The 25,514-nt window shown below is 44.3% G+C and overlaps 4 protein-coding genes across 10 annotated transcripts in view; 2 read left to right on the plus strand and 2 right to left on the minus strand.

The window, feature by feature from the left end:
• The window catches only part of ABAT (4-aminobutyrate aminotransferase), a 50,173-nt gene extending 36,826 nt beyond the window's left edge, over positions 1–13,347 (plus strand). For all 5 annotated transcript variants that reach the window (XM_063414012.1, XM_063414016.1, XM_063414015.1 and 2 more), the window contains exons 6-16: positions 518–567; positions 3,217–3,297; positions 3,411–3,503; positions 3,865–3,927; positions 4,440–4,503; positions 5,125–5,273; positions 6,492–6,629; positions 7,784–7,951; positions 8,667–8,813; positions 9,798–9,909; positions 11,178–13,347. In XM_063414012.1, coding sequence (XP_063270082.1) covers positions 518–567; positions 3,217–3,297; positions 3,411–3,503; positions 3,865–3,927; positions 4,440–4,503; positions 5,125–5,273; positions 6,492–6,629; positions 7,784–7,951; positions 8,667–8,813; positions 9,798–9,909; positions 11,178–11,299 — 1,187 coding nt within the window. In that variant the 3' untranslated portion in view covers positions 11,300–13,347. The remainder of the gene's footprint in view (positions 1–517; positions 568–3,216; positions 3,298–3,410; positions 3,504–3,864; positions 3,928–4,439; positions 4,504–5,124; positions 5,274–6,491; positions 6,630–7,783; positions 7,952–8,666; positions 8,814–9,797; positions 9,910–11,177) is intronic.
• Positions 13,348–13,501: 154 nt separating this feature from the next.
• On the minus strand, positions 13,502–16,045 carry TMEM186 (transmembrane protein 186). Its single transcript, XM_063414021.1, has 2 exons — positions 15,908–16,045; positions 13,502–15,312 (listed from the first exon to the last, which is right to left on the minus strand). Exons 1-2 carry the CDS (start codon positions 15,914–15,916, stop codon positions 14,578–14,580), a joined length of 744 nt encoding a protein of 247 aa, XP_063270091.1. The 5' UTR covers positions 15,917–16,045; the 3' UTR covers positions 13,502–14,577.
• On the plus strand, positions 15,931–24,841 carry PMM2 (phosphomannomutase 2). Its single transcript, XM_063414020.1, has 8 exons — positions 15,931–16,057; positions 16,381–16,492; positions 17,409–17,485; positions 18,053–18,144; positions 18,822–18,921; positions 19,369–19,444; positions 20,567–20,682; positions 21,670–24,841. Exons 1-8 carry the CDS (start codon positions 15,992–15,994, stop codon positions 21,772–21,774), a joined length of 744 nt encoding a protein of 247 aa, XP_063270090.1. The 5' UTR covers positions 15,931–15,991; the 3' UTR covers positions 21,775–24,841.
• The window catches only part of CARHSP1 (calcium regulated heat stable protein 1), a 36,635-nt gene continuing 34,562 nt past the window's right edge, over positions 23,442–25,514 (minus strand). For all 3 annotated transcript variants that reach the window (XM_063414017.1, XM_063414019.1, XM_063414018.1), the window contains exon 4: positions 23,442–25,081. In XM_063414017.1, the coding sequence (XP_063270087.1) occupies positions 24,919–25,081 (163 nt within the window). In that variant the 3' untranslated portion in view covers positions 23,442–24,918. The remainder of the gene's footprint in view (positions 25,082–25,514) is intronic.

The following is a 25,514-nucleotide window of genomic DNA, read 5'->3' on the forward strand; positions in this document are numbered from 1 at the left end:
TTCTACAAGGAAATGTAAAAGATGATGTTAATCTCTGGTGTTGTCATTTCATACATTAGAGATTTCAGGCTTGAAATGAAATTTCTGGCCTCCTTCGAAGATGTTTTTTTAACAGCAGATAAATTGGTTTTGCCAGTAAGCAAGCAAGTTATCCTGTAGACTTAAAAATGGGTATAAATTAAGCACCTTCATTTGTTAAAACCGAAGCTTAGTTTCTTAGTAAGAAGGATAAATGGTTGCATCTTTTTCCAACCAAAACTTTGTCAAAGTAAGGAAATGGCTGTGCCACAGCCCCCAGCAGCAGTGCTGTGCTGTGCCCTGCACACAGACAGGCTCCTGAGGGACAAAAAGCCCAGAGGTTTGTCCTACTTCAAAAGAAGTCCCATTATTAGTAGCTGAAAAATACAAGTTACACATAAACAGTCAAGCAAGTTATGGTTATTCTCTAGATTATGCTTTGCATTACTTCATTGAAACCAGATAAAAACTGCTTTCTTTCTTTGTTCTTTTTAATTAGGTTACAGCCATCCCTCTCTGATAAAGCTTTTACAGCAGCCACAGAACCTGGTAAGTGAATTAGAACATGAAGTACGTGGAGGAGTTTTCTCTCTCCTTGTTGTGGGCTTTCTCTTTTCTTCTTAGACTGATAGTGAATGCTAATGATTCAATTTAATGCATGATAGGATCTGCATGCTTTACTTCTCACTAGATGAAAAGAGTGTTCAAGAAGACACCAGAACCTCTGGGAAGTTTTAGGAAAAGTAAACATTTGGGTGGTGCAAGCACTTGATATATTTGCAGCCACATTTAAATCATTGTTCAAACATGCTGTCTCAAATTAACCATTTTAATAATGTTTTCTGAAGATTTTTGAGCCTGAAAGCAAGCCCAAAACCTTGAGAGAGAATACAGTATCTTGGACATGGTACCCTACATCTGGAATGCTGTGGGAAGTTTAGGGGGTTTTTTAGTTTTTTTGAAGCTGAGGATAGTGACTGATTCCCATCTCCTAAGTGCACTCCAGCAGGGCAAAGAAATGCAGACATTTGAGTTTCCTGAGCTGATTTCCTTTATGGAGTACTCATGTCTTCAGGTGAGAAATTCTGCTTTTCCCAGAGCTAAAATACTTCAAGGAAAAAAAATTAACAGTACTAGAAATGCTGGAGTTATCAAAGGTATCAAAGGCAGATCTGGACATTTTGGAAGGTCTAATATTTATGAATACTTATATTAGCTCATAATGATGATTTCTGAGAACAATATCTTCCCTATAATGCAGCAGTAGGCAAAGTCAGATTTAAAAAAGAAACAAACAAAAAACCAAGCAAACAAAAATCCTCAAACCAATCAGCAATTCAAAAAGCCCTGTTGCTGGTGGCAGTTGTTGATTTGCCCACTGGGTGACACTCCTGGCAGCCTTCAGTGAACAAACTCCTCCCAAGTCCCACACGAGTGGCACAGCTTTGATTAGTGTTAGCAAAGGGATTGCTGGAGGGAGCTTTTATTTGGTTTGTGTGTAATGCTCCACATGCCCTCTCTATGGCCAGCTATAAGCACAGAATGTGCATCTGTTTATTTGAGTCCATGGCAGCTTGATGTCTAAAAATGTTCTATTTGTCTCACTTCTGGGTATCTCATTTACTACAAAAGAAAAATACACTTTTCTGCGTATATGGCAAATGTTGTCAGTTGACTGTGACAACCCATAATCAAACTCACAACAAATTTGTGGTCTTATCTTTTCAACTTGATATGAAAATTTACTTCTGAACTGAGATAAAAAGTCAAGTAATATTTCTCATAGCCACTAAACAAAAATGTTGTGTTAACCTGTCATTAACATCCTTACTTAGGTTTTCTTTCAAGCTTGAGTCTGTTGAAACAGTGTTTTGGAAATAAGATACCTAATTTAGAGAGTCCTAGCTCATCCAGTGTTCTGGCTTGTGTGATACTTGGTTTTCCCTGAGAATCCTGATGAAATGTCCTTACAGGTGCAGTGTGACCACTTGCACCTCTTGCTGTGCCTCACACGTCTTGAAATGAATATTTGTGTTGAAGAGGAGGACTGAAGGATGCTGATAAATGTGCATGCTTGAGCTGCACTGAAAATATGAGTGTTTTGGGAGAGGCTGTGTGTCCCCTCTGGAGACCCATTGAGACTTAACTTGTCAAAGCTCAGCCTTTAATTTCAGCCATTATTTGTTCTACAAGAAAGACAACAAACGAAAGAAAAGCGCAAATAAAGCTGCTTGGCAGTTGGCAAATTTATTGAGCTTGTCCTTCTCTGAGAAAATTTAATTTAAAATAAAGAGTAGCACGGTATGAATCAAATAAGATTACCCACAAAGACTAAGAGCAACAATGAATCAATTTTAATCCATGACACAATTTAAATTAATTGCATAAATGTGACATTCATCTCCATTAGTGGACTGGGGAAGCTGAGGGGCTTTTTCCAGAGCTGCTCCTTAGACAGCCCTGTGTGGGCTGCAGGCTGCTGTTCCCTGGCACCAGAATTCCCTTTCCCAAAGGTGTGAATGCTGATGTGGCCAGTTCACAGCACCACTGATGCTGGAGGGAACTCAGGTGGTCTCTGGCCACCTCCTGCTCCAAGATGAGTGGCTGTGAGGTGAGATCAGGGTGCTCAGGGCTTTATCTGGGACCTTGAAGACCTCCAGAAGAGCAGCCTGTTTCACTTCTTCACTAAAACCTTTTCCCTATACCCAAATCAGTACTTGTCATGCTTTGATTCATGCCCATGGCTTCTCATCCTCCCCTGAAGAGCCTGGAGCCTGGCTCCACCTTCCCAGTGTTCCAAAATGGTCTGTCTTGAAGCCCAGCAAGGATGAAAATGCTGCTATCCTAACTTAATTTAGCTACTCAAACTGAAAGCAAGTAAGAAAGATTTTAAAGCATATTTCCTGTGTGTAAGGAAAATGGAGATTGAGCAGCTAAAATGGCAAAATTGAAGAGGAAATGTCAGTGTGAGTTAGCATGCACCTTTCCTAAGGTGTCCTGCAAGAATAAAGTAGTAAGGATTAGACAGAAAAACATAGGCTAAGGCAGGAATAGTAATCCCAGGCTTAAAACTACTTGTGCCACGATACAGAGTTCTGCCTTATATTTATAATTTGAATAAAATGGAACTGCTTTGATATCAACATATTTTCCATGTGATAGTAAGACCTAACAATTCCTCTTCCTTTGTCTTTTTAGAGCACTTTTATCAACAGACCTGCCCTAGGGATTTTACCTCCAGAGAACTTTACAGAAAAACTGAAGGAGTCTTTGCTGTCAGTAAGTTTGATATACCTGTGGATTGATCACTCTTATTGTCATCACTCTTACGATCACTTTGCACTATACTTGTGTTCAATATTTCAGGAGTAATTTTCTGTCTTTGCTGACAGGTGGCTCCTAAGGGTTTGTCACAGGTGATAACCATGTCTTGTGGATCCTGCTCCAATGAAAATGCCTTTAAAGCAATATTCATGTGGTACAGAGTAAGTAAAACATTAAGATATTTTTGTAGTTTTAGATGGAGGAATGAGTACTTACTCAGAATTGTTACTTCAAAAAGCTTGGAGGTTGTCTTGCTCATGACGTTCTTTATATTCAATCTAGTATAAAATCTTTATTAAAATGTCTTTGTCTAAGCTTTTACTTTATATTGACACAACTTTAGAAGTTATAAAGGAAAGGAAATAAAGAAAATGCAGATTGTAGTCATCATGTGAAAGCCATAGTCAGGGTCTTTCTTGACTCCAGTCTTGAATACCAGCATTACTGCTTTGTGCTTCAGCCATAAATGCATTGGTTACAGCTACAGGAACACTCATGTTGGGTTGTTTGGGTTTTTTGCAGAACAAGGAGAGAGGCCACAATAATGTCACAAAAGAAGAACTGGAATCTTGCATGATCAACCAGGTAACATTTGTTCTTTACCACACCTACAGCTGTACCACTGGTTTGGGCTTGGAAGGGAAGATGGGGAGGAAATGTTTGGTTTGCTGTGTGTGAAGTGGAATCTGGGCTTTGTCCATTTAGGAAATGGTGAAATACAGACTGGTCCCAGCAAATATCAGGGGGTCACCAGGAATGCCTGGGGGTGCAGCACAGGGGAGCCCCAGCTCTGCTCACGGAGCCCCCACAGTGCCAGCCCACAAACACGTGGTGTGTTTGTGTAAAGAGGGGTGGCTGTGCTGCAGCTCAGCCGTGCCTGAGCCCAGCTCAGCAGTGGTGTCAGGCCACAGCACAAACCACCAGGGATCATCACTGTCAGTGCCAGCTTTGGGAGCTGGGCCGGGGTCAGGGGTGGGCAGTGCCCTTGCTGAAGTGGGGGAGGCTGTAACAGTCTGTGGTGCCTGATGGAAGGGGAGCTCGGGGGGCAGTGAGGGGCTGTGGGCCCTGGCTGACCCCGGTGTGTGCTCTGCTTGCAGCCCCCTGGCTGCCCTGACTACGCCATGCTCTCCTTCATGGGCGGCTTCCACGGCAGGACCCTGGGTAAGCTGTCCCTTGTCCCCCTCACCCTCAGCTCACTGTGCTTGGGCACATAGTGGGGAAGCTGTAGGGTCATTCAGGTTTGCCTTGGGAGCCCCACCAGCTCTGGAATGTTTGAGTGACAGTAGAAATTGATTTTACAGTTTTGGAAAAATTCTTTTCAGGCAGGCTTTTATTTTTGTTCTGAATCTGCAGTTTCCTGTCTGTACTCATGAAAATCTAACTCCTGGGGTAAAATCACCACAAACATGCTGTCACTTGCTTTCACTGGTTTATATCAGCTCAGTCTCTGATCTAAGCATGTTTTACCTGAGAGTGTTGTAACTGTGAGCTTTGTGAGCAGTTGTCTTTGGAGGGATGAAACCCACCTTGTCTGAGCAACCTGTTCAGACTGACAGAGGTTCTCCTGCTCTTCTGGAACAGTGCATGTGGAAACTGATGCTTAAAATCTAGAGCAATCCATTTAAGCCTCACTAAATCCAATTACACAGTATTTCAGAAGACAGTAAAAACACAGAGCAGTTAAGAGAATTCTACAGCAGGCCATTTTTCACCTCTTGGTAGCTTTTTTCTTGTATTGTTCCTAGATGGGTATTATTTTAATTTTTCCCTCTCTGGGTTTAGGTTGCTTAGCTACAACCCACTCTAAAGCAATTCACAAACTGGACATTCCCTCACTGGACTGGCCTATTGCTCCATTTCCAAGACTAAAGTATCCCCTGGAAGACTTTGTGAAAGAGAATCAACAGGAAGAAGCCCGTTGTTTAGAGGAGGTAAAAAATTCCCTGGCAGCTTTCTGTTGTTTTTGATTTGAAATAATGAATAGTGTTGGTAGGATTAATGCTTTTCACTAAAAGAATGTTTTCAGGGATTGGAACAGCCTGTGATGGGACCAGCATTCACTGTTGTTTGCAGTCAGACCTTTCTCCCTGCCAGCTTACTGGGAATACAGAGCTGCATGAGTGATCCCAGAGTGAAATTTCACCCTCACAACTTTGTTGTATCCCAGTGAACTCGTCTGCCTGCTCTTGCCAAAGGGCCATGGGCTGAGAGAGCACAGTGTGGACAACCCTCTCTGCAGAGAGAACCTCTAACTCTCTCTGAGTATTTCAGCCTTTCCAGCTTTTCCATGGCAGCTTCTGGCATAAAGCTGTGATTGTGCAGGGGTGGACCTGTGAGTGCCCTTGGCCAGACCTGCCTCACTCCAGAGAACACAGAGAGCACAGCAAATGCCTTCCCTGGGGCTGCTCCAGGGGAGCTTGGGGGGAGAATGCAGTGCTGGAAGCCATTATTTTAAAAACAAACAAACAAACCAAAAAGCCAAATGTTTTCTTAGCAAGTCTGTGCTTGGTTTACTGGTTCTCTTTGGAAACCATTGCTTTGCACAGCCTGCAGGGGCTGTGGCCTGAGGGCTTTGAGGGGGATTTCAAGCACAAACACACCACTAATTGCAGCAACTGGCACTAGGAGACTAATGAGAATTATCTGTCAGCCCCTTACTTGATTATCTGTCAATCTGTTACAACAGCAGGATTTCTGCACTATTTCATCTGACTAATTTTAATATATCTGCAGTGGGTGACTGGAAAAAGTGAATTTTCCAGATTACCTTTTCTAATACATTAGCAGGGTTTTAGTTTCTGACACAAAATCCCTTCCATATCACTTAGGTGCAATGACAGCAGGGGCACAGTGAGCTGCACTGGTGCTCAGCACACTGCAAGCTAAACCTGGCTAGAGCTTTCACAACTCTGTAGATAAATGTGCAACTAGTTACAGTGTGATTAGGACATGATTTAAACCCATTCTGGAACAAGAAGGCAGAGTTAAATGATGGAGGAACCACTTGTTAATCCTTTGTGCCTCCCGTGGCTCCATTTATAGCCAGGAATGTCCATGCAAAGTTGAAGTTCTGATGAGATTTAATCTAGCTGGGAGGAAATGTACAGATGTTCTGCAAGGAGGATGTACCATAAGTGTTTGATTTCCAGGTGGAAGATCTGATTGTGAAGTACAGGAAAAAGAAGAAGATTGTGGCTGGAATCATTGTGGAACCGATACAGTCCGAGGGTGGGGACAATCATGCTTCAGATGACTTCTTCAGAAAGCTACGAGATATTGCCAGAAAGGTGATAAAACATTTCTCTGGGCACTCAGAGGTAGTTAAACATGCACCTACACATTGTGGGTGTCCTCAGAGGCTTTGCCCTGCCCCAGGCTCTGGGAGGCCTCCCTGGCAGCAGTCAGGATGGTTATATACCACAAACAACCCCTGCTCCCTTCCTTTTGATTCACACCTAATTGTTTCCTCAATCCAATAAATTATCTTCTGATTTCAAAGGGAGAGAGAAATTACTCTGATTCATTAGCTATGAATTTTGCAGGTGTGTTCTTATGATCATGCTAGTTGGTTGAGAAGGTTCTGTTTCTCAAGAAGCAGGTTGTGAAAAGTATAAATTTTTAATGACATATTTTTAATTGCAAAAATAAAAGTTGAGACCCAAGCTGAGTCCAGTCATAGTGCTGATGTTCCAACAAAACAATGACAAGGACAGATGTCTTGGTCCTTAGAATGTAAAGTTACCTATTTAGACCATATGACCCTCAGTAATACTTACTCCTGGCTTTTTTTCACCCTCAAGACATCTGTGTGCTGAAGAGATGCTGCCAGAAGTACTTACCCATTGTTTTAAATACAGTATTATGATACAGCTTGCTGTCCGTGTCACAAAGTTCAGACAAAATAGTCCTTCCCATAAAGACCCCACACTGCCAGCTCCCATGAAGAGCTCTTTCAGCAGAGTTGTCTGAAAAGGCAGAGACTTTTCATGCCCCCTGAACTGACCAGCTCATGCTGCTGGCACTGCCCCTGTGCCACACAATGCCCAACTCCAGTTGGGGACAGAGACTTCATATTTCAAACAAACAAAGCCCCTAGAAATGACACTCTGCTTCCCTCAGGGGCTTTGAAAATGCCACCTCTGCTCCTCACAGATGTTTTCAGGTATCCTCTAGAAATGCTCAAGACTGTATAAAAACATGTACTTGATGAGTATGGGTAGAAAACAAGTTTCTAGTGCCTTCCTGGAAAAACAGCTGAATTTTAACTGTGCAATCTGACAGGAGTGGCCCTGGTGGAGGGGTTGAGGAGGGGAGCTTGGGGCAGTGAAGGGGGAGGAAGGAGGGGTGGTTGTGGCTGGCTGTGTTGGTGTGCTCACTAAGGGAGGTGTTTGTGCTTTGGGAAGGAGGGCTCACATTCCCTCTCCTCACTCTGTCTCTGCAGCATGGCTGTGCTTTCCTGGTGGATGAGGTGCAGACAGGAGGTGGCTGCACAGGGAAATTCTGGGCACACGAGCACTGGGGCCTGGATGACCCAGCTGATGTGGTAACCTTCAGCAAGAAGATGATGACAGGAGGATTTTTCCACAAAGAAGAGTTCAGGCCAAATGCTGTAAGATTTTTGATGAAACTTGAACTCTGTGCTAGTTGGTAATGCCCTGAGGAGTGACTGGATCCATGGAAGGGACAAGGTTTCCTCCAGCAGTGCAGGTTCAGCTGGATGGGGCTGCTGTTTTACAGAACCTTGCTGTGTGCTCACACAATAGTTATCATCACCTCTTCACTTTTCTTCCAGTTGTTGTCAGTCACCAAGGTCATAAAGCTGGTGGGGAGAGAGGAGAACTGGGTTAAGCCTAATGGAATAAACCTTCAGTACAAAATCCAACCACAAACTGACACCTTCTCCTGTAGGGCAACTCGGGAGTTTCAGAGCTTGTATCTCAGCATTACAGATTCTGTCAGCAAGATTTCTTCTTTGTACTGATGACATTTTAGATGTAATAAATGAAAAAACAAAGTCAAATTAAGGGGAAGAACATAAAGCTTGATGTAAAAGCCTTATAGATTACGCTGATTTGCTGTCATCTATAGCTGTGTTTCAATGAGATGTCAGAGTAACAAGGTGGAGTGTACAGAAGTAATCACCCTGTGTTTCAGCTCAGCAATGTGATTTTGCTTTACAACATAAAAAAGGGGGGTTGGTGAGATTAGTGCATGCCTTTTCATACACCACATGTTTGCACTACCAGTGTGATGCCTTGTTTTTCTTAATTTATAGTGATTTGCCTGTTAACATGTTCCACAACTCTTTTCCACTCTTTCCCAAGCCCTACCGGATTTTTAACACCTGGCTTGGAGATCCATCCAAGAACCTTATGCTTGCTGAAGTCATTAAGGTTATTAAAACAGAAGACCTTCTAAACAATGCAGCCCACGCTGGGAAAGCACTGCTGACTGGGCTGCTGGATTTGCAGGTAAACATCTGGAAGGACTGTAGATAAGAAGGGGAAATTTGCTGCTGAGGTAGGATCTGACCTCATCCAGTTCAAACACTTGGACTGAGGAACTCCAGCTGGGGTCTAGACCATTATAACTTCAACACAGGCCTGAATAACTGTGTCCCATTTGGAATTGAAGAAAGCTTTCTTGTGCTGACTTAAAAATGCTGAGTTTATAGAGCTTAATCCAATGTAGAAAGTGATCCCCAAAATATCTGAAGGTGTGTACTGCAGCTAATTAAATTACTTTGCTAGAAGGTTTTGTTACTGTAAGCAGCTGGTATTTCCTTGTCCTAAAGTTCTTTTTAAAGGAAGGTGCTTTCATATTTTGTTCCAATTCTGCTGAGCTGTTGAAATAAGAAAATTGTATCTTTCCCTCCCTTGTTTAAGGGAAATTCCTAACAGCTTCTACTGTGGAGCTCTACAGACAGGCACAGGAGTGCTCATCTCCCAAAGACCTTTTGCATAGAATAATCCCAAACACAGTCCCTGCTCTCTGCACACCTCTAAGACAAAGCAGGCAGGAGAACAGAAAATACTGTAATCTCATACTTTGGAGGGCCAGAATACAACTAGCCCTATCCAAAAGATGAGGATTGTGACTGAGAGCATGTGATGCAGATGCTACTGTGTCTCAGTGCTGGGTAAGACTGAGCTGGTTTCTAGCCCCAGTGCTAGAGTTATGCTCAGGTTTTCCTGCAGTCCACTGTAGATGTAAATAAGGTGTGCTGTGCTCGTTCCAAAGAATATTTCACTTGACCCAGCTCATGGGTGAGATTCATCCTCCCTCTCTGCTTTGTGCTGGGCTCTGCAGGCTGAGCAGGACACGAGGCCGTGTGAGCCAGGCTCCACTCCAGTGGAGCAGGGAGGCAGCAGGGTTTCCACCTGGCAGAGCCTGCTTTGCACCAGGTGCCCTCTGTTGCAGCAGCTGCCATGTGCTTGTCTCTCCTGTCTCTGCAGGCTCGTTACCCCCATCTCATCAGCAGAGTGAGAGGAAGAGGAACATTCTGTTCGTTTGACACTCCAAATGATGCAACTAGAAACAAGTTAATTACAATAGCCAGAAACAAAGGTAAGAAGCTTTGTGTGTGGATGAGCTTCACGTGACAAACAGTGGCATTCACATGTGAAGGTAATGCTTCACGTTTTCCTTTTCATATTGTGTGTGAATATTTCAGTATCAGAGGGAAGTAGTGAGATGACAAAGTTGGATTTAGACTTTCCTGGAGATACTTGTTGTCAGAGACCTCAGAGCAGTCTGTTACATGGTGTGTACATTTACACACTCTGCAGGTCTGAGGTTACTGGAAGAGATCTGTGTAGGACAGGATTTTTTGTGACATCAGCCTCAGAGTCCTCTGCAGTAAATTTAGGTGCCTTATGGACATGGCTCACTTCTAGAAACAGGAAAGTTAGAAGAAAGTTAGTGTCACTCAGGAAAACACAGGGAGAAGAACGATGACTTTTATAGATACCTAATTCCTATACCTAGGAATACCTAATGGTGAAATACAAGTGCCTGAAATGGGCACAGATCTACAGTGACATCCCTCTTTTCCCACAGCTGCAGACAGGCCCAGGTATCAAGAGGGGGGGAACCTTGGGATCCACACCTAACATTCCCTTTGAATTTAACTGTGTGGGCCCTGTGTTTGCTGCTGTCTGTTTTTGCTGTTACTCTTATCTCTTGAAAGAAGCAGGCAGGGTGCATCTAAGCTGTGGTGAAACCAAAATTTTAGAGTGTAAAAGACACAATTTTTTGTTCTTGGAAACTAAGCCAGCAGGAAGAGAAGGCAAGTGTTGCGTTTGTTTCATGGTAAACCAAGGCTCTGCTTTGAGGCGGGGTAAGCCTTAGTAATATGGGTTCTTGTTGCTCAAACATTTCTAAGAATTGATTTTGGGCTAAAAAGTGCATTTAAAGCACTGCAGGGAGAGGTTTGCAGGCACTGAGACATCTTAACTTCTTGTCATTAAAAACGAATTAGTTTAAAAACCAAGGCAAAGAAACCTCCTGTGTCTTGTTGTGGCACCAAGATACTTGACCAGGGGAGTACTGCAGCTCTGAAATCTCAGGTGCTGTTTGAGCTCTGTGCTGGATGGATTCTTTCCATTGCTGTCAGGATTAGTCCCAGTATTCCAAGTGTTGTATAGAACAGCTCCAGGCACCCATAGTGTTCTTCATTCACGCCACAATGTGCTGTATCACGGTGTGGCTAGCAGGATTTGGGGAGCTTCTGCTGGCCCTCCACAGTGGGGGTGTCCCCATTCAGAGACCTGAATTTTTCTGGATATTTGGCAAAGATGGAGATGACTAGAGGGCCTATTCTGTTCTCATTTCAGGTGTTGTTCTGGGAGGCTGTGGAGACAGATCCATCCGTTTTCGTCCGACCCTGATCTTCAAGGATCACCACGCGCACCTCTTTCTGAACATTTTCAGTGACATCTTAGCAAACTTCAAGTAAAAAGCAGTTCCCTCGCACTGAGCAGCTGATTATGAAATTAGTTTGCATTAATTCATGTCTTCTCTACTTACAAGATAAGTGTAAAGTCATAAACTGAGGTTTGTGTTCTGTCTGTGATCCTGCCCAAGGCAAGTTGCACACGTGCCCCAGGCAGAGCATTGGCACTGGTCACCAGCAGGTACATGCAGCTGTCCCTCACTGTGCATTCCCTAGAAAATGTGGCCTGGTGCATTCCCTAGAACCTCCCTCTTCTGGCCTGGGCCACGTTAACTGCAGAGTCCTCCCTACAGACACGTCCCTGAGTCCCCACTGCTTGAGCAGGACCTGGTTCAGTCTGTTTCCACAGGTGACCCTGGTAGATTTGCGTCCAGAAGCAGCAGCAAGTGTGGCCAAACGCTCAGAGCCACACAGAGTGCCGTCCTCTAATGGCAGCTGGGATGAAATCAGTGGTTCAAGGAAAGCTCTGCTTTCCACCACTGCCAAGCACAGCATTTCACAGAGTAATTTCCAGCTTTATTCCCTCGAGTACAGGCATCTGCCACGCCACCTGCATCAGGGCACTGCAGCTCTGCCCAGCTGCACTCAGTGCTGCACGGGGCACTGGTGCCCCAGCCACACCTCCAGCGCTGCAAGTGGCACTGCAGGCCCTGTCCTTTTGTCTCATCATGGATGGGTTTTAAAACTTTTGACTTCTCTTGCAAGCAGACTTGTACAGAGAAAACTCAACCCTGAAGTATGTAATCTGACAAAGCTTAGAGAACCGTGCAAAGCACATTCTTCCACTTCTGCCAGCAGTCTAGAATGATTCCAGATTATTTTGCCACTTGCCCCAGAGCACACAATAGCCATTAATTTATCTATTATAACTTCTACACAAATACTTGAGGTATTTTGTAAAACGAAAGCAGAAATGCCATTATCTGGTATCAGAGCCACTACAGTGAAGGCCTAGTCCTGACTGCACATTTATAATGCAAAGTAATTCTATTTTTGTTCTAATAGTATATTCTAAGTCATCGATATTTCAGAGATCTTCTAGGTAGCCACAGGATCAAAAAATGTGTCAACAGTTCATTAATTTGTTTCTCTTCAGAGAATTGTTTTGGGTGTCTCTTTACTGTTTGCTGAAGGCTGACTTGAACTAGATCTGGTGCCTTTCTTTTCCTTGGTGAGCATCTGGATTTCGTTTACTAAGTTTAACTTTTTGTTGTGCACCAAAAAATAGGGACCACAATGGACTTTTACAGTTGCCCTTTCAGGACCTGACCACAATTTTTAAGTACATAATAAGAGACAGAGAAGTTAAAAGATTTACATGTTTAATACAGCTACCAAAATGTGAAAAGGTTCCTTACCTGCTTTGAGAAGTGTTAATCATGGTTTTCCCATTTTAAAGTACTGGTATTGGGAAACTCAAGCACAGTCACTTCTGCCAGCTTAAACCCAGTGGGATTTCTGTAAATCTCTGCAGAAAGCAGAATCCTGGTGCCAGCTGGGCAGAACCTGAGCAGGTTTTTGAACAGAGGAATCAGGGGGAAGGACCGGTAAAAATTGGTGTTCAACAAAACTTCATTGTCATCGCTGTCCTCGTAAGCGTTTATCAGCAAAGGAAAGTCAAACCAAGAACTGGATTTGACAGCATTTTGGGAATTAGTTTGTTCAACATATCAGTGCAGTAGTTTTAGTGAATGTCTCTAGCAAGTCTTGTACTTTTACAGAAGCAAAGGTCCAGTAATTTGAAGTCTTACCACATCTTCACTTTTATTATGACTACTCTAGGTGTTTTTATAATTTTTACTGACACTCAGTAACTGTATAATTGTGTACAACGTTGATGAAATCCTTAGAGAATACATAGAAAGCACTGCAGCTGAAGCATATAAAGTTAATATTGTTTACAGCATACTGTGGACAGTGCCAAATAAATGTTTAAACAAATACTTAAGTACACTTCATGGTGTAACTAGTAACTGTACACAGATTCATAACAAATGACATCAATCATGTGTAATCAATATTCTTAAATAAAATATTTATAATTGAACTTCTCCAGGACTTTTCATTTGACACCCAGTACATGCCTAAACTGAACCATGAGTGCATATTAAATATATTCTGATGAAGACAAACCTCCAAAAAACACTGTACCTGTACAAACCACTGTATTTTGCTGCCATGGTGTTTATGCCAAGAACATTTGGATGTGTTTTGATATTGGTGTGCTACACAGTGTCAGCCAAAATTTAAACTCACAGAACCCCATTAGGAAAAGTTCAACAGGAGAAATAGGAATTCAAAGTTACCCTGTGCACTTGAATGGCAATTTTACTTAACTGCCTTAGCAGAAATTTCACTTCACAAGAGGAATAAAAAAGGAAAGAACACTCCAGATTATTGGTGAGAGTCAGTTTATTCACCTGTTTCAAATGAAGTTAGAAGAGGGGTGTAAGGAGTTGCCTTGCTTCTGAAAATTCAAAAATGTGTTACATGTTCTAGGTGACAGGTTTGGTTCTTTCTTGGGTTTAAATTCCTCATTTCTACTGAGGTTTTGGAAGGGAGAATCATACCAGTACCATGGAACACAACCACAATCCTTCATGGAGACAGGTGCTGCTTTTCCTGTTCCAATGGAGAATGGCAATTTCTGAAAGGGGCTCCTGAAATACTGTCCCAGCCTTTAACTTACAGCTGAGCTGCCAGTGTCTCTTGCAGCACACACCCTTGTGTTCGCCCCAGGAGCCTCCTGAGGCCAGGACACCTTCCCAGTTCCCTCAATTGCAGTGATACATGAGCACGTCCCTCTCTGACGTTCAGCAGTACCCATCCCATGGATGTACCAGACCAGCTGGAATTTCCAGAGGCTTTCCAGCCAACCAGAAATTAGCTAAAAGAAGCACTGAGTTTGAAGTGAGGATACTCTAGCAGCTCCTGCATTTCATTTCAAGAGATTTTTCATAACAACCATAGAGGCCAACTGAAACAAACAGCCAGGGTCAGCCCCAGTGATTTGGCCTCCTCCAGCACATTCCAAGGACAGTTCAGGCTTGGAATGCTGTGACATTACTGGATCCAACATGGAACAGACACTCCTCACACCATACACAAGCTGCAAGGCCTTTAATCCAGAGGGCTGTGCTTTACCACTGGGACTTTCTACACTGGTACAGTACAGCAGGCTTTGCACAGGAAAAGGACAGATGTGTAGTTTGGTTGACTACTTAAACCTCATGGAACAATGGACATGCAACATGGAAATTCACTGGAAATGAGCCGCTGTGTCAAAGTTCTCCAAATATTTGACTAAATTTCTGTCTGTCTACAATCTGGCCATACTTAATTGTAAAATACAAAGTATCTGTGCTGTTAGACCGTTTGAACTGGTGAAGTAGCTCGTCCTTGCTATCTCCAATTTCATCCAAAGTCACCACTGTCTCTATGGGACAGTAAATATCATTACGTCGTCCCCAAAATGTCAAGTGGGCCACTCTGACAGTTTGTCCACTTTCACTTAGGTAGATTAATCCAATAATTCTTCTGAAAAAGTAGCTCATGCCATACAACATGGCCCCAGCAAAGACGGCGATGCCAGTGGTGTAGAAGAGGATATTCTGAGACACCTGGCCCTGCAGGTAGAGGTAGCAGATGGGAGGCAGCATGACCATGGAGGTGGCAGTCTGCAACAGCTTCAGTCTCGACAGCACCCTGCAGTATTTTATCCCTGGGAACCTGTAGACCAGTTTGAACTCTTCAGTCCTCCCATCCACAGCCTTCTGCTGGACCACAGCAGCCGGGGCCGAGTGGGACAGACGCACAGACGGCTCCTGCAGTCTCCTGAGGCAATCACTGACACCATGAACTCGCTGGGTTTGTGACTGCAAATGCTCCCACGAACCAAAAATCCAAGGCAGGCGAGCATCTTCCTTTCTCCATGGCCTCGTCCAGAGCTCCTTCTGCAGACATCTCCCAAAAGCTGGTGCTGTGCAGACTTTAGTCCTGACTGTGCAGAGCCAAGCCTGTAAGGTAAGATTCCCACCGGTCATCATTTGAGTCCCTTTAAAACCCAATCAGTGGGCTCAGAGTTGGTCCCTGGGGCGCCTACAGACAGCAAAGCACAAGCCCCAGCTCACTGTAACTTTAAACCAGTGTTCTGAGAGGGAACTGCTGTTTGTGCTCGCATCCCTCGCTGCAGGGAGAGGGAAAACTCTGCTAACACAGCCGATGTGAGCGAGCTCAGTGACCGACCCTGCACAGCCCAGTGAGAGCTGCTTCCAGCTGCTGAAATCGGCGACTCGCTAAATAACCACTTAAACAGCAGCTTTAGGGAACAGAAAAGCGGACTAAGCACGGTAACGGGGAGGAGAGGGTAGGCCGAAGGAGGGAGCAGCCGCTGGGAACGCGCAGAACTGAGGAGGAAAGGCAGGAAGGGAAGTTCCGCGCTGCCCCCGCCACGCCGCAACACGCGCGGGCACCTGTCCGTGCAAGGACGCCGGGCGGCCCGCGACGGGACAGGGATGGAGACAGGGATGGAAAAAGGGAAAGGGAAAGGAACGGGGAAAGCGAGAAGGAGGGAAATAGGGAACAGCCAGCCCCGGCTGCCCCGGCGCTCACCGCCGCCATGGCCGCGCCGCCTCACCGCGCCTGCGCCCGGCCCGCGCGCGGCCCGCCGGGAGCGGCGGCCCCCCCGCCACAGCCATGGCGGCGCCGCCCTCAGCGCTCTGCCTGTTCGACGTGGATGGCACCCTGACGGCGCCGCGGCAGGCGAGTGCGGGCGGGCTGCGAGCCGCGGGACGGGGCGGGTGGCACGGATGGCACACCGCGTCCTGCGGGGCGGGTGGCACGGATGGCACACCGCGTCCCGCGGGGCGGTGGCGCGGATGGCACACCGCGTCCTGCGGGGCGGGTGGCGCGGATGGCACGGATGGCACACCGCGTCCCGCCCGGGTGTGCCGCACGCCGCGGGCTCCGCGGGCACACTTAGCACATTTAACGCTGCTGGAAGACCCGCGCGGTGCCGCGGGTTTGTGCTGGTTGTTGCGGGATGGAGGCTCTGGCCATTCTGACGGCTCTGTTTTGGACCGCAGAAAATCTCGGCGGAGATGGCGGCGTTCGTGCAGCGGCTGCGGCAGAAGGTGAAGGTGGGAGTGGTGGGCGGCTCGGACTTCGCCAAGATCCGCGAGCAGCTGGGCGAGGACGGTAAGGGAGGGCCGGGCTGATGCAATCCCGCTCAGTACCCGCGGGGAAGCCGCGAAGGTTAAGTGGAGGTTGAACCCCGTTCATCGCTCCCTTCCCTTGCTGTGAATTCTCTTCCTGGTGATGTTGTGTTGCACTCAGGCTGTGGGGAGCCACTAACCGGCATTTGGAAATCGCAGCCTGTTTGCACTGTACAGGTGTCTCGATATCAGATTAAGAGATTGTTACTAATGGTGAAATCCTGCCTTGCTGACAGAACCTTGGGAGGGCTTTTTCACGCTGCTGTGCACAGTGGAGCCGGGTATGTGACATACACGTGTGGGCTGCTCAGCTGTGAGCACATCCCTCGAGGACCTGATTTGTTCACTGTGGGGTTATGATGCAGCGGTGGACTCCTGCCTTATTCCTTTTTTCTTAATGGTCTTTACTTAATTGATGCCACTGATAGCCTCCTGTAGTGCCCAGACAGCTCAGAGTTTGTTTGCCTTCCAAGTGGTCTCCAGTAAACCATATCGTGTTGTGCTGAGACTCACAACTCGCAGACATCTGCTGAAGATTGGTGACACTGAGGAAACAAACCTAAAAGGGCCCTGTCTGACTTGCTCTCTAGCCAGGCCGTGTGCAGGTGTTTGCAGTATTTGAGGTGTTTGGTCATTTCTTTGTATTTAATACAAAGAGCCATATGCTTTTAAGTAAAATCACAGGTAAGTCAAACAAATGAGTTCATGTGAGTTCATTGTGTGTTAATCATAGTGAGAAATGGGACTAGCATTGGTCTTGTGCTTGACACTATGCTGCTGAATCTTTCATGCTTTAGGAGCTATTGTTTGCTGTATTTTAACCTATTTAACATATAAGACAATTCTGCATTAAGCATATAGGGGAAATGATGAGTTACTGTCTTTTTGTTTGTTTGCAGTGATTGAAAAATATGACTACGTGTTCCCAGAAAATGGGCTGGTGGCATACAAAGATGGGAAATTCTTGAGCAAGCAGGTAGGTGTGAAATTTCCAATAGTAAAAGGAATTTTCTGATCAAGATTTTGATTTATTTGTACAGTGTAGTCCTCTGTATTCACCCTTCCAAAGACCAAAATTACTGCTGCTTTCATGTTAGTCCTGTTAATGGATCATTCATTTGGCATGTAATGTTTAACATAAGTAATGGAGAGTAAACATTTAAGAGATCCTGGCTGAATTTGCTGCCTTGACCAGTGGTTCCAGTTTACTGCAGGAACAAGCTCCATCTCTTCATGCCTGCCTATAGCAGACATTAGGTGCAGCTTTTGTTTAAGGCTGTGGCACAGTTTCCTTTTGAAGCAGGTACAAGTAGGAATGATATTAAAGGACAGTTTGGTGTTATAAAGTGAACAAAAAGACAAATGAGAGCCTGTAGTTAGCACCATGTGAGCATCAGCTGATGTTACTGATAGAAGAGAAGGCGTGTTTGTGTCTCTGTGGTATTAACCGTGCCTGATTACCCAATGTCTTGTGTTTTCCGTGTGACTTGCTTTTAGAATCTCAGATTCTGGACGCTTGGTTGAATGGTGTTTGTTTTGTTAGAGCATTCAGGGCCACCTGGGTGAGGACATCCTTCAAGATGTCATCAACTACTGCCTGAGTTACATTGCAAAGATTAAACTTCCAAAGAAGAGGTATGTGCACACAGACATCTCAGTGTGGCTATGTTCTCCGTGGTGGAGATAAAGCCCAGCAGAAAAATGAGTCATTTCTGCTTAGGGAACAGCCCTGTCTGTGTGAAACCGAGCTCCCTCCATCCATGCATACAAAATACAAGATCCCAGCTGGAGCACAGGTTTTGAAATAGTGAGTCAGCACTTTATGTCAGAGGGAAGGAGATTCAGTTTTGAAGTAGGAATGTTCCCTTGCCATGTTTGGAGTTCAGCAGTGTAGTGTTTTCCAGAGATGAGAAGTGCAGCCGGACCAGCTCTGTGGGATGTGTGAGGTGCAGCTGCTCCAGACACTGAAATGTGTGAGGCAGGGCAGAACACTGCCCACATTGCTGGGAATTTTGCAGCTTCACCCCAAAACTGACTGCCTGGCCTGTCAGGCTCTGAGGTTGATGGGATGTTCCAGTCACACTTGTTAAATCAAATCATACTTTTAAAAGTCAGTAAGGATGATACTGAGGTTGCCAGATTCAAAGTCCAAAAGACTTATTGGTGCCAGAGGTATTTGTGTGTTTGGGGTTTATGCATACCATGAGATAGCTGATATCACTGCCTTTAGAATCAAATGGAAATTTATTGTGCTTAGTGTTTTGAGCGATTTTCTCATCTGTTTTCTGCCTTGTTAATCAATTCCCTCGCAGAGGCACTTTCATTGAGTTCCGAAATGGGATGTTAAATGTGTCCCCCATTGGGAGAAGCTGCAGCCAGGAAGAACGACTTGAGTTCTATGAACTTGATAAAGTGAGTTACAGCTCTTGAAAAATACCCAGCTCTCCTGGAGGAGGCAGTTATGGCCAGGTTATGATTTTTTAAAAGCTTTTATAAGTTGTGCATTTTTTTTTAATTTAATCCTTTCCATGTGGTTTAACTAATTTACTATTCAGACCTCAGGCAATAGGCAATTTTTTTTTCTGTTAGAATAGCAAAGATTACTTGCAGAAGGGTGGGTTTGGCTCATGTTTTAGTCCAATATCTACTGAACATCCTGCTTCTACACATGGGGTTTCTAAAAAGCCCTGTCCTAGGTAAAACCATCTTTCTTGTTGTCCTCTATAGTGTAACCAGCCTGGGTCCATTCTAGTCAGTAAAACCATTCTATTTTACAGGTGTTTTGGGGTTATCTTTTCATTGGTAAATCAACAGCATGTAACTGATGTTTGGGTTTGTTTTGGTTTTTTTTCTTAACAGAAGCAACATATAAGAGAGAAATTTGTAGCTGATCTACAAAAAGAATTTGCAGGCAAAGGCCTCACATTTTCTATAGGTAATGCTTTAAAATAATGTAATTTAAAACATCAGTTAATTTAAATTTCATTTAAGTCATACTTCCTTATGTCTGTGACATCCCATCTCATTTGTGTGACAGCTCTCTCTGGGGGTGGTTGCAGGCAAGACTGAGCCTCTTCATCTTCCCAGGCTTTCATTGGGACATTTGAATTGAAATCCATCAACAAAGAGAGCTTCATTTCTTGTCATCAGTTCATTGTCCTTTAATGTCAGTTGTGTGACTGATGCTGCTCATTTTGGAGCATATTGCATGCTTCAGATTAGTCAGAGTTGTTTCTGTGAATCAGTTTGGATCAGAACTACTCCCTCAGTGCTGTTCCAGCTGCCCTTGGTTCTTCAGCTATACCTGCTTTGTGTGGGAGGAAGGAAAGAATCCAAAAGCAAGTGCAGGCTTAAGGAAAAAAATATAATAAGGGGGAATTAATTTTGATGCATTTTTTTCTTTTTTATCCTCTCTCCTAATATATTACCACACTTCTATTGTTTTTTCAGAATTGCAAAGTATGGTTGGCATTAGTACTGAAGCACTAAGGCAAAAGTGCTTCAGTACACTGCAGTGTAGTTCCCCTCTCTCCTTTATTTTCTAAATACCTTTTGGACACCTCTTCAGCTGGGAATTCTGCCCTTAGGTGTTGCTGAAGGCCAAGGGCTCAGAACTGGAGCAGCTGCTGTCCTGTCAGGGTGTGCTGAAGGGGCTGATTTCTTCCTTTCCTGCTCTGAAAGCCTTAGAACGTCTTTGCCTGTGATTTTATGGCTGTACATTTATCAGTGGCTGTGTTCATGGGTCCTGTCTTTCTAAAAGTAAAGAGGTTAAATGTGATTCTTTTTAAAAGGTTCATTTGGATAGCAGTGAGTATTTGGGAACATGCTCAGACTTTGTGGAATGGATAAATAATCTCTGAATCACAGCTGTAATAACTGATATCCTATAAAACACTTTCTGCACTTGCAGGACTTAACTTCAGGGTCTCACATTTCTGTGTCTTCTGCAAAGCTCCCTCTGCCTAAAATCTTAGCCAGTTTAGGTTTGTTTTTACTTCCTCTCCTATCAGAAATACGTTCTGAAAATGAAACAAGTCTTGGTTCCTCTCTCTCCTAGGAGGGCAAATAAGCATTGATGTGTTCCCAGATGGCTGGGATAAGAGGTACTGCTTAGGAATTGTTGCCAAGGATGGATACAAGACTATTTATTTCTTTGGAGACAAGACCATGCCAGTGAGTACATTAGTTTGATATATTAATTTGAGAGCTGCTGTTAATTAAACCTCAAGGACTGTAGGTTCTAACCTTATAACCTTAGTCCTGACAAGAGCTGAAGTCAGGGTATAAACGTGTCCATGTGCACCTGGCTGCAGCTGGGAAGTTTTCCTTCTGTTTCCTGAAGTGGACACAGGGTTCTTGCCTTAGCAGAGCTTGTTTTAAAACTGAACTTCAGTAATTGTGTTAAACACCTAGGTGACACGACTGTGAAACTGATTGTCCTGCTTGGTCAGTGTAGATTGATTCTTGTTGGCTGGTGTTTATTAACCATATTTATTTCCTGTCCTATTGAACACTGTGCCTTTGCTCACTATTCTGTCTGTCTCCACCCTGAGGAACTGAACACAGTCCTTTGTCTCTCATCATGGGGCACAGCAAGTCAGAGGCTTTTAAAAATCCTGAACAGAGACCTGACAAGATCTCGTGAGGGCACAGGCAAGCACAAGGACTTGCTTGAAATTAAAGGTGTCTGAATATGGCCAAGGGACAGTGTCAGGCTAAGTTTTATAAGAAAAGGCTTAGTTTTATAAGAACTCACAGTTATAAAACTCATAAGTTACACAGGACTTTATAAATTTTAAAAGGTGAAGTTTTATAAGAAAAAGACAAGCTTGAAATTAAAGTTTTTTTCCCCTCAACATCATCTGCAAAAGTAATCACCTGTCCCTCTGGCAGTTCATTTTAAACCCTCTAAGTGGCAGTGCAGCGTTTCCAGAGAGGTGAAGTACTGAGAGCTGATGCTGACCTGGTAAAAGCAGTGTGGCAAACAGGAATTTGGAAATGAAGCTGTGGATTTTGGGTTCCTGTGCTCATACAGGGGCAGTGCTGTTGCTCACTGAGCCTAATCACTGCAGACCCTTGGGAAAAATGCACTCTTTCCTTGTTTGCCTTCATGTGTCCCTGCTTTATGTTAAATAAAATTAAATACCCTTCTGCTTTCAGGGAGGGAATGACTATGAAATTTTCACAGACTCCAGAACAGAGGGCCACAGTGTCACATCCCCACAGGATACAAGAAGAATCTGTGAAGAGCTGTTTTTTAAATAAAAGACTTGCAGAATTCACACTTCCAAGACGGTTAGAACAGCAAAAGAACTTGAAACATCTCCATTCTGTATTGGTTTTTTTTGTAATTGGTCATGAATAGCAGGTGCTTTGCAGGTCAGTCATTACTGAAGGGAAATGTTTTAATTGAAGATCCCTTGCTGACTGGGGGATCACAGCAGTGCTCATTTAGCACCGTCCTTTCAGTTTCTAAGCACATAAATTATTTTCTTTTTGCTTGGTTGTGGGGTTTGGGTTGGGTTATATTTTGGGTTTTTAAGATACCTGTAAACTTCCTTCACTAATTAATTACATTTTAGGGAGGGAAGGAGAGGCATAATCTGCCTCTTGTTGATTCATGGTCTCAAAATTGGCCTGCAAGGCTTAATCCTTAGGGAGTTTTTGAGGCTGTTTTTTAAAAGATGCAGTTGGTTTTTTTAAAATGCTTACCTTGTGCTACATGAATTAACATGAATTATAAGACAGTTGGGATTTCCTTGTCTAGAACTGGAAGATGAGCAGAAGGGAAAGGTTTTATTTCTTCCTGGGGCTGGGAGGATGGCACTGAACCAGAAGTCCCTGACTGCCACCCCTGGGAATGCTGGACCAGCTGGTGCCAAAGTTCCCTCCTTGGGATGGAAGTGGTGCCAAGGCACAAGTCAGGTGATGGTACCTACACTCCTTGCAGACCAAATCTAAAAAATCATTTGTAAAAATCAATTAAAATAATTTCAGCACATTAGCAAAATATATTTCTGTCACTTTCTAATCATTTTCTGAGGTGCTGGTTAAGGCATTCAGGGTAGGTGAGATTTATTGTACTACAAAAATGACCTAAATTATGTTTCTATTAAAATTCAAGTCAATGCCTGACACTCTGTGTAACTGTTAATGTTACTTTTCTCATCTGGCATTAGGAAAGTAATCAAGTATGAACGGTTTGATTTAGTAAAGGAGAATAAAATCTGATTTTATCATGAAAAAATACTGTTTCAATTTGTCATTTTGGTAAATAAAATACTTAAACAGAGCTGTTGCATGCTGCCTGTCTGTAAAAGAAATGAGTAATTTGAGTTGTGCCAGTTCCAGGTGTATGAGATACTTGCACAGTAAAAAAAGCAGAGAATAGAATCTTTGTGTAGCACCTGAAATCCCCAAAAGAGCTGACAAAAAAAAGGAAGGGGTGCTGCAATGCACCTCATGCACCAAAACTGTTTTGTCTTCTAGCAGCCTTCTTCCCTAGCTAATTCCTGTTTTAATGGGAGCTGACTTAGGCCCAGAACCATCCCTGGTGTAGGAATGCTGCTCAAGGAGGGACATTTGAAGAGCTGCTGTGCTGTGTGTACTCCTGTACCTGAGGTTATTTTACTGCAGGGCTGGTTGCTGTATGGGCAGAAGGTTACCAGTGCAAATTACCCAGTGCAGGACCAAAGCCAGGTTGTTTTCAGCCCCAAACACAACATTTCTGCTGCTCTGTCCTGGGAGCCTCCTCTGACATGTCCTGGCCTTACTATTTCCTCATTGTTCTGGTAACTGCAATCACTGGATGTGAAAACATTTCCTTAAATCAAACTTGTCACCACACAGGTCCCTGTGCAGGCTCCTGCATTCTCCTTTACAGCTGATCCTCTTCAGCACCAGGCACCCAGGGAGCAGACTGGAAACACACGAACGCACTGAAATGGTTACATTTATTGTAAAGAAAGCAGGGGTGATACTCCAACAAGCTGCACAGTGATAAACCCACCACGACCAAGACTTGTGGGTCATAAAAAACAAAACCAAACCCAAACCCCACTACAGCATGGTGTAACACAGGTACAGCTAAGGGACAACAAGGCAGCACAGCAGTTCCTGAGCCCACAGCCCTGTGCTGTCACCACATCACGCCTGGAACAGAGCAGCTGCTGTGAAAGGCTCAGGACAGGTCCTGACAGCGAGCACCTCTTGGTGAAGCTCCAAATACACAACTGAAGCTGCACCGTTTTGTACAACAAGAGCTGTGCCTTTTTTTTATCTTTTATTTGCAAAGTCAATAAAAATCCACTGTTAGGAACGTAACAGAGAAAAATGCTTCATTTGAAAATAAAGGAAGGCAAATAGGAACAAAACCAACTTAGTAGCACTACAACTACATGAAGAGTCTGGGGAAGGGTGGCCCTATCACATCCTACCAAGCGAGTTTGCCAGGGAAACAGACACAGAATCTACTTCACCAAGACAGCTGAGCCTGCTGAGTAACTCAGAATTCTACACACGGGCAGCTGGGCAGCACAGCCTGCTGTGCAGCAGTGCAGGTGTGCTGCCTGCCCAGTGGCACGCAGCCTAAAGGCAACTCTTCAGCCTTGTCAAAATTCAGACACAATCAGAGGCTATGAAGTATCCACTACTCTACAGTTGTCTACCACTTACCTTGAAGCAAATTTAAATTTGGGGTGGATTTTTTTTTTTTTAATATTGGCCTATAAAATCAACCATCAAGGCACCTAAGTAAATTCACAATCAACCTCAGCTTTACCAGTCCATCACAGTTTCCACACCAGTGCAGCCACACCGTTTGCAGTGGTGCACCCGATGGGCACTGGAGCACAACCACCTGGTGGAGATTTTCCACCCTGTGGCAGCTGCTCTGTTTGTGAACTTCCTTCCATGAGGAAAACAGATCAGCAAAGAACACCTCTGTCTGTCAAGCCTAGGCATTCAGGCACTGTTATCAGCAATAAAGGTACTGCGGCCCCAGAAGAGCAGCCCAAGGGAGCACAGGGCTCACACAACACCCAGGGCTGAGTTGTGCTTGACCATCTGCACCAGAAGAGCTCTCCTGGAAACCTCTCCCCCTTCCCCTGGGCATTTCCTGGAATCAGTTCACAAGACAAAAGAAAACCCAAACCTCCCCTCCTCCACCAAGCACACAAACTAGGTCTCTTTAAACACATTTCTTGTAAACACATTAGGCTAGATTTTTTTTCATTAGCATTTGAATTGCCTTTTTTTTTTTTTTTTAAATCAGGCCAGCTGTAAAAAATGGTAATTTTGGCCTGCTTCTTCTTTATTGACAATGCAGTATTTCCTCACACACAATACTCTTCAGCCAGGTCCTGCAGCCAGCTGTCACCATGCTGGCAGCAGCCGCCCTCAGGGGACACCTCAGGAGCTGATGACATGGCCCGACCACGTCTCGTGCTTGGTGCCAGGGGCCAGGTGAGTGATCACCACCTCCACTGCCTGCAGCTTCTCGTTCTTGGGGGGGATGGTGCACATCTTGTAGGTGACCTCGTCGCCGGCCACGGGAACGTACTCGCCTTCGATGCTGTGGAGGGAAGCCCCAGTTAGTCATGAATCGCATAAACACTCTTCTCTTACTGCAATTTTTATTGTAATTGTTATCTTAGGTGCTCAAAGTACTTCAGGGATTTTATAGAGCTTGTCATTCATCGAAGTCTGAGGCTGATTTTGGTTGTCTTGCAGTGAAATACTATGAAAATACTATGAACACCACCATCACCCTAAAAAGTCAAGCAATTACAAGAAGTACAAAATAAAACCCAATAAAACCCACAAAAATCCCCACTCTAATCTGCCTTAAAGAATACTCAGGTGAACCCGGGCTTGCACCGACAATGCACCAGCACCTCACTTGCAACAGCACTAGAGGGCAGGGTTGCCACTGGCTGCCACTTTCTTTGGGGATAAGGTTTTTAAACTAAAGAAAAATTGATCTCTTTTAGGTTGTCTTTTTTTCC

This window comes from Prinia subflava, chromosome 17, assembly GCF_021018805.1.
Source record: "Prinia subflava isolate CZ2003 ecotype Zambia chromosome 17, Cam_Psub_1.2, whole genome shotgun sequence".
Lineage (NCBI taxonomy): Eukaryota > Metazoa > Chordata > Aves > Passeriformes > Cisticolidae > Prinia > Prinia subflava.

What these genes read in the sequence shown, in the direction of transcription:
- PMM2 (XM_063414020.1), top strand. Translation starts at nt 15,992, where the DNA reads ATGGCGGCGCCGCCCTCAGCGCTCTGCCTGTTCGACGTGGATGGCACC. An exon ending in CGAGCAGCTGGGCGAGGACG is followed by an intron (nt 16,493 to 17,408) that starts GTAAGGGAGGGC and finishes GTTTGTTTGCAG; the next exon opens with TGATTGAAAAATATGACTAC. An exon ending in GGAAATTCTTGAGCAAGCAG is followed by an intron (nt 17,486 to 18,052) that starts GTAGGTGTGAAA and finishes TTGTTTTGTTAG; the next exon opens with AGCATTCAGGGCCACCTGGG.